General features: G+C 39.1%; 1 protein-coding gene across 3 annotated transcripts in view; it reads left to right on the forward strand.

The window, feature by feature from the left end:
* The first annotated feature begins 10,339 nt into the window (after positions 1-10,339).
* Positions 10,340-13,546, forward strand: part of zbtb8b (zinc finger and BTB domain containing 8B) — a 4,986-nt gene continuing 1,779 nt past the window's right edge. The window contains exons 1-4 of one of the 3 annotated variants that reach the window (XM_020623884.1): positions 10,340-10,481; positions 11,030-11,211; positions 11,927-12,233; positions 13,034-13,212. In XM_020623884.1, coding sequence (XP_020479540.1) covers positions 11,038-11,211; positions 11,927-12,233; positions 13,034-13,212 — 660 coding nt within the window. In that variant the 5' untranslated portion in view covers positions 10,340-10,481; positions 11,030-11,037. Of the gene's footprint in view, positions 10,482-11,014; positions 11,212-11,926; positions 12,840-13,033; positions 13,213-13,546 lie in introns of all 3 variants that reach the window. The other 2 variants (XM_020623882.1, XM_020623881.1) reach the window with 2 other exon arrangements.

A 13,546-nucleotide genomic window follows, 5' to 3' on the forward strand; every position in this document is an offset into this window, starting at 1 on the left:
TATGAGCTGCAGAAAAAGAGGAGGAGGAAAAGCAGTAAGTAAAAAATGAAAGAGTTAATCCACAGAGTGCCTTTAGTTTATGAAGGAGACCATTTTTTATTGTATGGAGCCATGTGATGCTTCATTCTTCTATCATTTGCTCTATTTTGTCTGTATTCAGAGAAACAGCTTCCAGGGTAAAACCTTACAGTTCTGAAAAGAAAGTATATTTTACTGTACATGACAAGGATATACAGTAGAACTCATATGGGATGAACTGCAACCAAGACTGGGAGTAATCTCAGACATATTTTGTAACTGACCATATAGCCTATCATTCTGAACTCCTTTAGGTGTTTACTAATCATATCAATAAAGAGAATACATATCTCACACTTGAAGAAGAATTAGCAAATATGAAAGTATTTGTTTCAGATTATATGCCTTTCATCCTGACGTTCACCCTTAAATTGGCAGTACTTAAAAGTCTATGCTAAGACTTAAATTCAATAAACACATGTCTGAGTTCAAGGCCAAAGTTCAAGGCCAAAATCCATAAAAATAAAATAAAATTAAATTAAATTAAATAAAGCAAAACAAAACATCATGCTGATAAAAAAGGTGGACAAAGTAATAGAAACACTTGCTAGTATAATGCAATACAACTCAACAGCACCACAAACTACATCTTCCACAATGATCATACTATTGAATCAACACCTTTTAGAACACTCTGAACAAAAACTGAACCTTATCATCTTCATGAAGGAAGATTTATTGCAGGACTGTTCCTGATTTGTTCAGAAGAGCTCTCACAGAGTCATAAACTCAGGAGATGGTTTATGTTGTCCAAACCCTAGGCCACTGCTTTTTTGACAGCCTCTCGCTTGCCCAAATCCTTCTCATAACTTTACACCTAAGAATACAGCCTTATCAGGGAGGCATCCTCCCAACACCTCTTTCTGACAGCAGCTCAGAAGAGCAGGTATAAGCCCCCAAAAAAACTTGCTGCCGCCACACAGCTCAGTAATTTTTAGTATTCCCAGAATGGTATTACAGTCAGTGTGCAGGGAAAGAAAGGAACAGTTGACAGAGGAGAGATGAGGGTAATGACAAACATAATGTTCTTCTTCTGAGAGAGCTGGTACCATATGTATTGGTTTATAGTGGCTTTTATTATGAAAAATTACTATAATTGAAACTATACACTGAATGTAGATTCTGACATTTTTTAATGCAAAACTACATCTGTGTTGTTCAGTTCAGTTGATCTATAATCTTGCATAATCTGTATTCGTGTACTGGATGAAGCTTTTTAAAGGTGTGGGGGATGAGGTCTGTCTGGGTTGTGGGTACCTGAACAAGACTGAAGCTGAGCCCAACTCAGTGCGTTTTACACACCTCTCTTATTTATGACATATAGAGTTTACCTACCTCTAAATTGGATTTATGCACCAAATTCAATCAGGATATTCAATATTCTGCGCAACACAGTTATAGCTTAGTGTTTCTGAATTAGACTGCATTATCTACATTTGCAATATGCCCAACCCTGATCAACACTGTAAGAGCAATTTATGCCACTCACTCATATTGTTACAATTTACCCACCTCTTTTTTTCAGCACACCCCTGATTCTTAAAGTTGAAGAAATAAATTCTCTGTATTAATTTATTCTGAAAAAAAAAGGTCAGCTACAAATTGAAATTCTTGTGTAATATGATTTTAAATATTTTGATTTAAACAATAAACTAATGAAGTTTAATGCTTAAGCAACAATGCTACAGTTGGTTACAATTGCAAAAAAATATTGGATATTGCTAACATGGCATGAAAACCAACTGGCCTGAACATTTAACATTGGATATATGAACATTTGAACCTTCACTCAGTTCAATTAAAAGGACCAAAAGTGCTCTTTCTGTTTTCCTTACAAGAGACAAGCTGATCAGCTAAGTTGAGAGTATATTTGGGTAAGCACTGTTTCACAATAAATTTAAGATCTAGTTGATTGGGCTCATTGAACTTTTGGCAAGTAACAGACACATCTATGTTCTCTGCTTGTGTTACATCCGTGGTTCACGCCGTTCCGAGCACCTCATCAACGGGCACCGGGGTTGCCGCGGAGTCCGCCTCTACACGAATAGATGAACAATCTCGGTGACGAGGCATCCCTGCTCCCAATCATCTGAGCGGTACTTAAGCACGGCGTTGGTGTGTCCTCGTCGCCAGATAATACTCTCGTCTTGCTACCAGCATCTTTGCGAAATCTACGCTCCCGATCTCTTCAACCGCATGTGCTGTACCCCTCCGCAGAACTTTTTTTTTTTCTTTCGACCTGCTTCACGGTGAAGTACCCACGTTTGAACTATTTAACCGAGAAGTGCTTTGCTTTCGGATTTGTTTGATTGAGAACTGAATTATGTTGAACAGTTGACTGAGAAATGTTTTGCCTCTGGAATTGTGTAATTGAGAAGTGATTTACATTTGGAACTGTTTTTTTGCTTTGGGACCTGTTTTATTGAGAAACGAATTACATTGAAACTGTCTATCTACAGAGTGCATTATCTTGGGCACTGCTTATCTGAGGAATGCCTTTTTGTGAACTGTTTTCTGGTGCTGATGGCAATCCTGTGGGCTTTGCCTGCCCACTCTGAAGTGCCCACCTAAGGTTTGTGTTAGTATTAGCGAAGCTTTGGGTCTTGCTCCTCCCTACATCTCTTATACTGGAAGTCAAGCCTCTTCCCCCCCATCCCTGGCTCCCACCTACCTGCTTTACCATCCTCTGGGACACAACGCACCACACGCCGGTTCCAGTTCCTGAGACAACCTTCCCGGCCCTCAGCACTCTCCGTCCAGAACCTGCATTCCCCTATGTGCAGGTCATCTGTTATCACACACCGTATTCACACCTTTGTCTGTCTGTTGCCCTCCCTCACGCTCTTCTTCTCTGCTCCTGAACAGTGTGTCACATCTCCCCGCCAACCCTGGGTTGCCCGTCCAGTCATTACAGCTGCCCCAGCCGCCCGAGACCTGCTACTGAATCCCTGCGCCCACTCCTCGTGGTCTTCTTCTTTTCGCCTTACAATAAATATGTCCCTGACCTGGGTACGAGCCCTGCATCTCCTTGAGTCCTGCCTTTTCTGTTCAGATACGACTCAACCGTAACAGCTTGTCCCTCCTCCATTTCATCTTCATCATCCTCCTGTCCCTAAATATGTTCTTGTCTGCATTCTTTATAGCTGCTTTGTCTTCTCTCTCCTTCTCTTTTACTTTTTCATCATTTTTGTCTTCCTTCACCTTCATCATAATCAAAACATTTAAAAGGAAATTGTAGAATTTTATATCCGTCCACCAGAAACATGCTCAAACACACACAATTTGCCTCTATTCCTTAAATAAATCTCTTTCAAAAACTGAAACTTTACAAAAACAGTAAAGAAAGTCACTTTCAGCTTTTCCCGTTTAGGGGTTGCCACAGCGAATCGTCACAGTGATGACTTGCATGTTGACATTTGGCACGTGTTTTACACCAGATACCCTTCCTGACGCAACCCTGATTCAAACCCGGGCCGCAGCGGTGAGAGCACTGTGCCTTAACCACTAGCCTAATTTTACAAAAACAGTATGAGGCATTTTAATCCCAAATGTATTCACTGTTCACCCGTGCTCCCTCTGAAACAACTCAGGTCTCTGGCAACTGACTATCCGACAAAAACAGGGTGCTGTGATAAAGGATTAGACTCAAAATTTGCCTCCTTTAATTAATGCCCACCTACAGAACATTAAGAAATCACTTACAAGAGATCTTTTGAAAAAGGTGTCAATCTCCGGCTGCATTTTCCTATTCTGCATCTTAATACTGCGTGGCAAAAAAGACAGTGGTAAGTGGTAGCTAGGTCAGACAGGACTGTGAGACTGCTTACAAAATAGCCTACTTGAGCTACAGCTCCCTATCTAACTTTGTTAACAACGTAATACTAGCTGCTGAGGTGGTGAACAGGGTACATATGATGGATATTAAGTATTTATCAGGAGATATTGCATTGTGACAGCAAGTTTGGCTTCACTAGTTCACTGTGATGCTGTGTTCTTCACATTTACTGCCTCACCTTCAGAATACTCCATAACGTTTGTTTCTCTACACCTCTCCTTAGCTGTCTCTAGTCATCTTCAATGCTAGCGTAGTGATTTGTGTTTGCCTCTTCTTGCTGTGATTGCCTGTAAGATCTGTCACTCAAACTAACTTGACCTATGTGTTTGCATGTGTGGGGTTGTGTGAATAGGTCAACCACTGCCTGCGCTTGCTTGCTGATATGTGATCTAGACCAGGTGTGTGCGTGTGTGCGTGTGTCTCTCCAGCACCCTGATCTTGATCTCGAGGTGCACTGATCAATGGGTGGCCTGAGTTGCAAATTTTCAAAATGAAGATAAATATTTCAAAAGTATGAAGTTTAGTAAAATTCTGCATAGAAGCATGAATGTCCTTGAAGACCTGAAGATTTTGACACCTGAAATAGCTGAAAGTGTTTAGCCGTCCCTGGTAGGCTAGTGGTTAAGCGCTCTTGCCGCTGCGGCGCGGGATTGAATCAGGGTTGCGTCAGGAAGGGCATCGAGTAGTACCATCAATGTCCTTGAAGAGCTGAACATTTTGATACCTGAAATTGTGCCAAAGTAGAATTTTCCCATTCATTTGAATGGGGCAAAACTTTCAAAATAAAGCTAAATATTTCAAAAGCATGAAGTTTACAAAAATTGAGTAGTACCATCAATGTCCTTGAAGAGCTGAACATTTTGATACCTGAAATTGTGCCAAAGTAGAATTTTCCCATTCATTTGAATGGGGCAAAACTTTCAAAATAAAGCTAAATATTTCAAAGGTATGAAGTTTGGAAAAATCCTTGAGACAAGCATGAATGCCCTTGAGGAGCTAAATATTCTGATAGCTGAAAATATGCTGAAGTTGAATTTCCCCATTCATTTGAATGGGGGAAGATTTTCAAAATAAAGCTGAATATTTTAAAAAGTATGAAAGTTGTAAAAAACTTTGACTAAATGCCATAATGTCCTGAAAACTCTGAACATTTTGATACCAGAATGGCTTTTCTAGCTGAAAGTATACTGAACTTATTAAGATGTGAACATTTTCCTATTGGTCCTCTTAAAGGAGGTAAAACAAGTAGGGTTGTGTGTGTGTAGGTGTTTGTGTGTCTGTGCATGTGTGTGTATGAGGAAGAAAGAGTAGTCCTACACACTGAGAAATACTAGAGTGTGGCTATTGAAATGAGACATAAAATGTAAATGTAATTATGCAAAAACCATAAAAAATATCATACAGCTGTTCACAGTATGAATAGCTGAAGAGTTGCTGAAAAGTTATTAGTTGAAATGGTGGTTTTAGCTGAAGATATGCTGAAGATATTAAGATGTGAAAATTTTTCCCATTCATTTGAATGGGGCAAAATCTGCTGAAAAAAGCTAAATATAGTATAGTAAATATAGTATAAATGTTACAAACAATAAAAATACAAAAAAAAAACAGGAATGTCCTTAATGAGTTTAATATTTTGATACCTTAATGGCTTTTGTAGCTGAAAGTATGCCGAAGAAATTAAGTGCCAAAAAAACGGACGGAAGAAATCAGAAAAATAAAAAAAGAACAGGATAACATTGTATGGATGCTTTACAGTATCCATACAATAAGAGGAAAACATAGTGTGGATGCTACAGCATAAAGAACAATAATAAAGAACAATAATAAAGAACAGGATAACATAGTGTGGATGCTTCACAGCATCCCCACAATAAATAAGAGGAAACATAGTGTGGATGCTACAGCATCCACACAATAAGGAAAACATAGTGTGGATGATACAGCATCCACACAATGAATAAAGAACAGGAGGGCATATTGTGGATGCTTTACAGCCTCCACGCAATTACTTTGTTCACGTTTGTGCTAGGGCTACTACTACTTTGAGTGAAAAGGTCGGACATTTATACAATGTATCCATAACTTAAAATAGGCAATTAAATTGTCCCTCCATTACTTCTGATTTAATGGTTTACTCATTATGTTTAGCTAACCATTTCACTGTTTATTCACTACATTAACTATTTGGCTTCATCTGTGTCTTGAGCTAACTATTTCAGTTTATCCGTTATTTTTTTAGATACTGTTTAACATTTTTAACATTTTATTCATTATCTTTAGCTAAAGCAATCTTAGCTAGCTGTTTGATTTTATCTCTGGCCCCATTGGTGTATATCCATTGTTTTGGTTAGATATAGCTGGAACTTTTTCAGCTGTTTATTTATCACTGTTAGCTCCTTTACAGTTTTAATTTTTACTTTTAACTAGTTATTTGTTTATTGATTGGTGAGATAGTTATTTAGTTAACATCACTTCTCACTTGTTAACTTCAAACACTCAACTGCATGTGCTATGATCACCATCACACTAATTTGAAATCCCATTCCTAATCCAATTTGGTCATCTATTCTCTTCCTTAAACATGTGGATATATCTCTTAAATAAAAAAAAATTCAGCTGAGCTTCCTTTGTACACACTGACAACTGAAGAAGTACCACTGCGGTACAAGTACAGCATCAAATCATCTGTGATGTTAATTGTGTTTGTTGAATGCCATGAGACAACTTCTGACTTTGCCACATTTTTATGTAAGCACGATGCCATATATTTTGATATCAAACAAACACAGGAGAATGCAATGACAAGCTTGACACACACCACAAACATACATGGATGTAGACATACATGAACACACATTCAGTAACCTACCCATGACAGATGATCATGCAAAACCAGCTTGCTGAAAGACATACTTGAATAGTGAACTACATAATTCCATATACATTGCATATAGCTCAGGCACATGTCTTTTTCAGACATGAACGTTTGCTTGAGGCCAAGGCCTGAGAATGACTAGAAAACTGCATATAATCCATGAGTCTTTGATCCTTGGACTTGGCTGTGTCAAAAACAGCCAGCCAGCCAGTGTGGAGGCCCTCCGCTACATCGGAAGCTTGTGGTCTGGGACAGCTCCATTTACTACTCAGTTCTGGTGCTAAATATACAATAATAAAAAGGTTGGCAGATTTATTTCAGACTGTGATATATTTCCTCTCCAGCAAGGGAAGATAGGACTAAGCGAGAGACAGATGTCTCCAGGTCACTAAAGAACATTAAGTGATAATTACAGAGAGAGAGAGACAGAAAGAAAGAGACAAGGTTCCCCCTCTTCCAGTTCTTTTCCTTTTCCTCTGCCACCACAGAGGACAGTGGTGTCGCTAAATTAAAGAGGGGCGCCCACTGTATTAGACTTCTAATGACTGGCTATGATTGCATTATTTGATCTCATGAGGGATAAAAGGCCAGCAACACACATACTCCTACGACATGCCTGTGTTTCATTGTTCAATGATCACCGCCTCCTCAGAAGTCAAACATGGCTTAAAAAAAAACTTTAAACATGTAACCATAAACACATATATGACACAAATTCAAACTTAAAAAAAACTTTTTCAAGTCATGTCTTCTGAAACACATACACACACTCAATGTACTCGACTTCACCACCAGTCTACCGCACTCCTCTCAAAGAGTTTTGATCCCTGGTTGAGGGTCCTCTCCGTGGTGCCTCTGTCTGAATTCCAGAGATTCTGGGATAATTCAAACGTTTCACGACACATACTTGGTCCCCCCAGGAGACAGCAGCAGAAATGGAAAAAGCCACCACGCTGCCAGGCTCTCTCTCCCTCCATTGTCTTTACTCTTTAATCAGGCCCTTTCTGTGGCTCACGTTGCCACCGTGGTGTGTTGTCTCAGCCTGGGAAAATGCCGGCCTAAGTGACTGTTATGTGCTGAGGCGAAGACCACAAGGACCCAGAGGGGTGCTGCTAGAGCCCTGTGTGCCAGCCGTGGGTCTCAGAGTGGCTGACACACATAGTGAGTGGGGTCCCAAATCTGGATGCCACCTTACATAACAGCCATCCCTACATACAGTAGACATCTATTTACTTTTAAAACTTCTATCATTAAATCACAGGCCATCATAATTATAGGAGTAAGCTAAAACCCAGCCATAAATCATGAATAATATTTGTCCCTAAGAGGTCACTTGGTGTAAACCATCATGAAACTGCCACACACATGGGGCAGTATTGTAGAAACTCCAGTGTGATTACTTGGCTGTGAAAGGCCGGTGGAGCAAGTGGTTCCTACCTTATGTCCTTAAATGAGTAAAACAAAGGCCTTGTGTTTCCCTGAGTCACAGAGAGAAGAAGATTAGGAACCAGCACTACCCCAGAGTTCAGCCCATTTTAGCTTGTTTTGTACAGGCTTATATTAGGACAGGGTAGTCGGGTCAGCCAACAGCTGGCCTGCCTTCAGCCAGACACAACGCTCCATCAGGTCAAGCTTACAAAGATTAATTCAAACCCTGCTGGTTTATTCTTGTTTATAATCAGTGCTTATATGTGTGTATACAGCTTTTATGAGTGCCATAAATTTAATTCTCAAAAGAGGGTGAGTATGGCAGCTCATGTACGCCTACCCCGTGGTTTCAGTAGGCCACCACCAAGCCTTTGTATTCACCCTGTTTGTCATGGGAAAATATGTGAAACAAATGTTGCCTGGTCAGCTCTCATCAGTGTAAAAACCATTTTTAAGAGCTGTGGATTGTGCTGAGAGGGTGTGGCACAGCGCTGAGGGAACTCCTTGTTTACTTTTGCTGTGTCCAAAAATAAAAAAGGAAACTATTTTTTCTTTGAAATGAAAGTCAAATAAATATATGTTTTTGAGCAGACAGTGTAGGTAGGCATGAGCTGACTGTAACAAGCTGTTCCTCCAGAACATCATCAGCAACATCATCATCAATTAATGAATTAAAGATGTACTTTATAGTTTTATAATCTAAATGATTCCATGAATCTATCCTCTAATTAGCCAGTTTATGTGTCTCTATAGCAAAAATGTTATTTTTATTAAGTCCATCTGGAAACTTGTGGGTTATTTTGGAGGTCAATTTGTACATTTGTCCCAATTTTAAAGATGCACAAATAGATAAATGCAAAGCAGTGTGACTTCAATTGATCACCTGCAAATAGCACTTGCTTAACTTTGATGTTTGACATTTTCATTTTTGTTTAGTTGATCACAGTTGAGAGTGATCAACTAAATAAATATTGTCAAAAATATCATTTAAGGGATGCGCAGAATTAAAATTTTCTGTTAATATAATTAATTTGTGTCAATGCCTTGCAGCTGCCAGCTAACAATCACCAAAGGGGAGAAAAGAGTACCCATAACTATTGTCTGAGACAAAAAATACACTATATTACAACAAATGAAGGCTAGTTCTACATTTGATTGTACTTCATATATTACATTTTATTTCAAACTTAGACTAAACAAATTAATCAATTTGGGTCCAATTAATACTGCCATGTAGTAGAGTTATACCATAACTCAAAGAAGATGAAATACACACTCTGTATAAAAGAATACTTTAATAATCCTATAAAACACTGAAAACTCCATCACTTAGGAACTAAAAGAAATCTGCATCTTGCTTAAGAGCAAGTTGTCCCAAACATTACTTGGTGTCAATCCTGAGACATTTTATGATCTCACGCTTTAAAAATCAATCATTACCCTCTAGTAGAGCATTTTATTAGTGATGGAAAGTAACAATTTTATTGTACATAAATAGAGTTTATATTTGTACTTCACTTTTTTCTCTTTTATAGTAGGCTACTACTTTGTACTTCTAAACCATTTCGGAGAAAACTAGCTCTTTTTTACTCTACAACTCTACAGTACTCTGGTAACTAGCTGGTGTTACTTCTTTGATTTTCCATAAAAATGTGATTAACTTATAAAATGTGATTAGAGGTACAACTAATGATTTTCTTTTTTGATTAATCTTGTGATTACTTTCTTGTTTAGCCTAATCGTTAAGTCAGTAAACAAATGGGGCTCATTTTGAGCCTGGGAGTTTCATGCCCAAAACTTATATTCCAACTTTAACTTATTTATTACTTTTATTTTAATGTGTAACACAATGAGTTTTCTTTTGTGTCAAATGTGCTATATAAATACAATTGATTTGACCTTCATTATTTATGTACCAATTTATTTAAATATTTATTAATTTATTTAATAACATCGTATTTTATTGTATTAATTTTATTTTTGCATTGAAATTTTAATGCAGGACTTTTATTTATAGCAGCGTATTTTACACCTTGTTTCTTTCTTTCTTTTTTGAATACATCTTCAAAAACGACTTTTTTATAAACACGAAGTCCCTGAACGCACCATAGAGGCTTGACCAGGCCACGCCTTCATCGCCACCGATTGGACAGAGTAAAACCTCATTGTTTGTCGACAGCGGAAAATGTTGGCTTATGTGTCGTGCTAATATTTATTCTTTACGTTAAGGTGAAGATTTTGTGACGTTTAGACCCATAATTAAAGGTGAGACCATGTTCTATGTTGTTTTTATCTCGAGGTGTGTTTGTCTTTTCTTGGTGACGTTTGGTCAGTGTCGACGCCGACTTGCTACTTCGGGGTTAGCATCACAACCTAACACGTTAAGTAAACAGTAGAGCTATGTGGCAGATTCATTACCTGTTATAATGCTATTTTCGGTTTAAGGTTGTACGGTTGAGCCCCAACAACCTTGTCGTTTGGGGTATTAACCGTTGCCTCATCTCAGTGGTTAAGACACACCTAATGGATAAGGTTAAGTATCTAAGGTTTTATTTCTTAGCCTATTACCCATTTTGACTGTGTAACGTTATTGTATTAAAACATTTATGTACTCTACGAAAGTGGAGAAATTGCCACCTAAACAACATGTACAAATCATGTGCCAAACGAGTTCATAAATTACTTTAAAAACAAATGTTTGACACAACAGAACAAAATAATCCCATGTGAACTTCTGTTGTTCATATTCAAATGGGTACACCTATAAATGACTCTCTCTTATCTCTTCTCTCTTTCTGGCGGAATCAACTGAGGTGTTGTCATGGAAGTGCCTTGCTACCTGCCCAAACTGCTCTTTGAGCTCAATGAGCAGCGTAAGCGTGATTTCTTCTGTGACTGTAGCATCCTCGTTGAGGGACGTGTCTTCAAGGCTCATCGTAATGTGCTCTTTGCTGGAAGTGGCTACTTCCGGGCTCTTCTGGTTCACTATCTGCAGGTGAGATGAGGTGATACCAGCCCTCTCCAGTGGTTTATTTATTTTTAAATAGTTGCTGACCAAGGTTAGAAACCAGTGTAATGAACTAGCGCAGATAATGTATACTGATTGGTCACTTTATTAGGTACACCTGTACAGTTGTATGCACTTAAATGCAAACTTAAATGCTTTAACATCTGTGTTTATGAACCTCACACCGTTCCAGTTTTTGGTGAAATTGTCATAAATGTATAAATTCAATTATATGTTTATTATTAAAGTCATAGTTAAACGTGGTGTTGTACTGAGCTACACTATATAAAGGTGTAAGAGGTGTTCCTAAAATTCTGACCCTCTCATGTTTGTAGCTGAGGAGGACAAAAATATGACACCTCTAAATATAATGCAATCCAGTACAACACCACCTTTAACTATGAACTCAATAATAAACATATAATTGAATTTATACATTATACATCTATGACAATTTCACCAAAAACTCAAACATTTTGACCTTCATGAACACAGATGATAAGGTGGAAGTGTTACACTGAACTGCATACAATTGCACAGGTGTACCTAATAAAGTGGCCAGTGAGTGTAATTGTAATTGCTTTATTTTCTTTGATACCCTAAATGATTAAATAAATATGAGTTACTATGAAAGCAGCTTGGAAGAAATAATAAATATCAAGTAAATAATTTTGACTGACAAAATATATATATTTCCTTTCAGGATAGTGGTCAACGCCACAGCACAGCATCGCTGGACATTGTAACAGCTGATGCTTTCTCAATTATCCTGGACTTCCTCTACTCTGGCTGCTTGGCTCTAAATAGAAGCAATGTCATCGAGGTGATGTCAGCAGCCAGCTACCTGCAGATGACTGATCTTGTCAACTTCTGTAAAGGGTATATATGCTCATCTTTGGAAATATGCCACAAGGAGGAGAGAAACACAGAGGAGGTGGACCAGGCGCAGGATGGAGGGATTGGTCCTGCAGACAGTGGTACTCCTGCTGCAACGGTCTCCAATGGTGCAGGTGCTGCAGAGCCTCATTCACAGGTTGCAGAGGCAGACAGGGGGTCATGTTTAGGTCCAGAGTCTCTGACTTCAGCTAGAACGCCCTTGTCTGTCTCTATCACCACCCCTCCAGGCACCAGCAGGGACATGGACAGTGATTACCATTCCGGGGGGCAGTTTGCATCTGGGAGTGAAGGACAGAAGGGACACATAGATCAGACAAACTTATCCTCCTCATCATCCTCTGCTTTGACCCCAGAGTTAGTGAACCCTAAAATAGAATATGACCCTGATGAGGAAATTATGGAGTCCCCTGAAACCAAAGACATAGCCTCATATCCTGGGCCCTCTCTGCATAATCCTCATCATAGCAGGCTACTTCCCTCAAGTGCTTCTCCTGCCAATGAGCGTTCCCCACTGGGATACAACCCTTCCTTTAATGCCAGGCAGTTGATGGAGATACTGGCCAGAGGTGAAGGCCCCAGTCTTCTGGGGGACAGAGTGGGGCAGCGCTTTACCCACGGATTAGGTAGCAGTACAGCAGGAGGCAGAATGGATGAAGGTTTAGGTTTTGTTGGATCATCTATCATGGAGATCCAGTCTGACTGGCTTGGAGAAGATGCAGGTAATTAGCAGTATCAGGTTAAGCTTATGCAAATGACCTAGGGTGACCTATATTTAATCATAGGCATAAAATTCATCTTGAAACTAATATTGGTTGCATTCGTTAAATTCTCAAGCAGAAAGTAAGAGTCAACATTTTGCTGTGCTGCTCTATTTGGGTAGAATTGAACTGTTGGGTTCTCTCTCCCCCTGCAGGTGATGGCTTGGTAGTGCCAGTGAAACTCCACAAGTGCCCGTTCTGCCCATACACTGCCAAGCAGAAGGGCATCATGAAGAGGCACATCCGTTGCCACACAGGAGAGAGGCCCTTCCCCTGTCCCATGTGTGGTAAGAGGTTCACAAGACAGGAGCACCTTCGCAGCCATACGCTCAGTGTAAGAATTCAGTGTAGCTGTGACTACATAAACATTGCATTTTGTCAAACAAGCAAACTGGTTTTGAAATGTCAGTTATTATTTAAATTACAGAGGAACTACCTGGGTATAATTGCTAGCAGTTACAGTATTGTTCAAAATAATAGCAGTACAATGTGACTAACCAGAATAATCCAGGTTTTTAGTATATTTTTTATTGCTACATGGCAAACAAGTTACCAGTAGGTGCAGTAGATTCTCAGAAAGCAAACAAGACCCAGCATTCATGATATGCACGCTCTTAAGGCTGTGAAATTGGGCAATTAGTTGAAAGGGGTGTGTTCAAAAAAATAGC

This window comes from Monopterus albus, unplaced genomic scaffold (genome assembly GCF_001952655.1).
Source record: "Monopterus albus unplaced genomic scaffold, M_albus_1.0 scaffold313.1, whole genome shotgun sequence".
Lineage (NCBI taxonomy): Eukaryota > Metazoa > Chordata > Actinopteri > Synbranchiformes > Synbranchidae > Monopterus > Monopterus albus.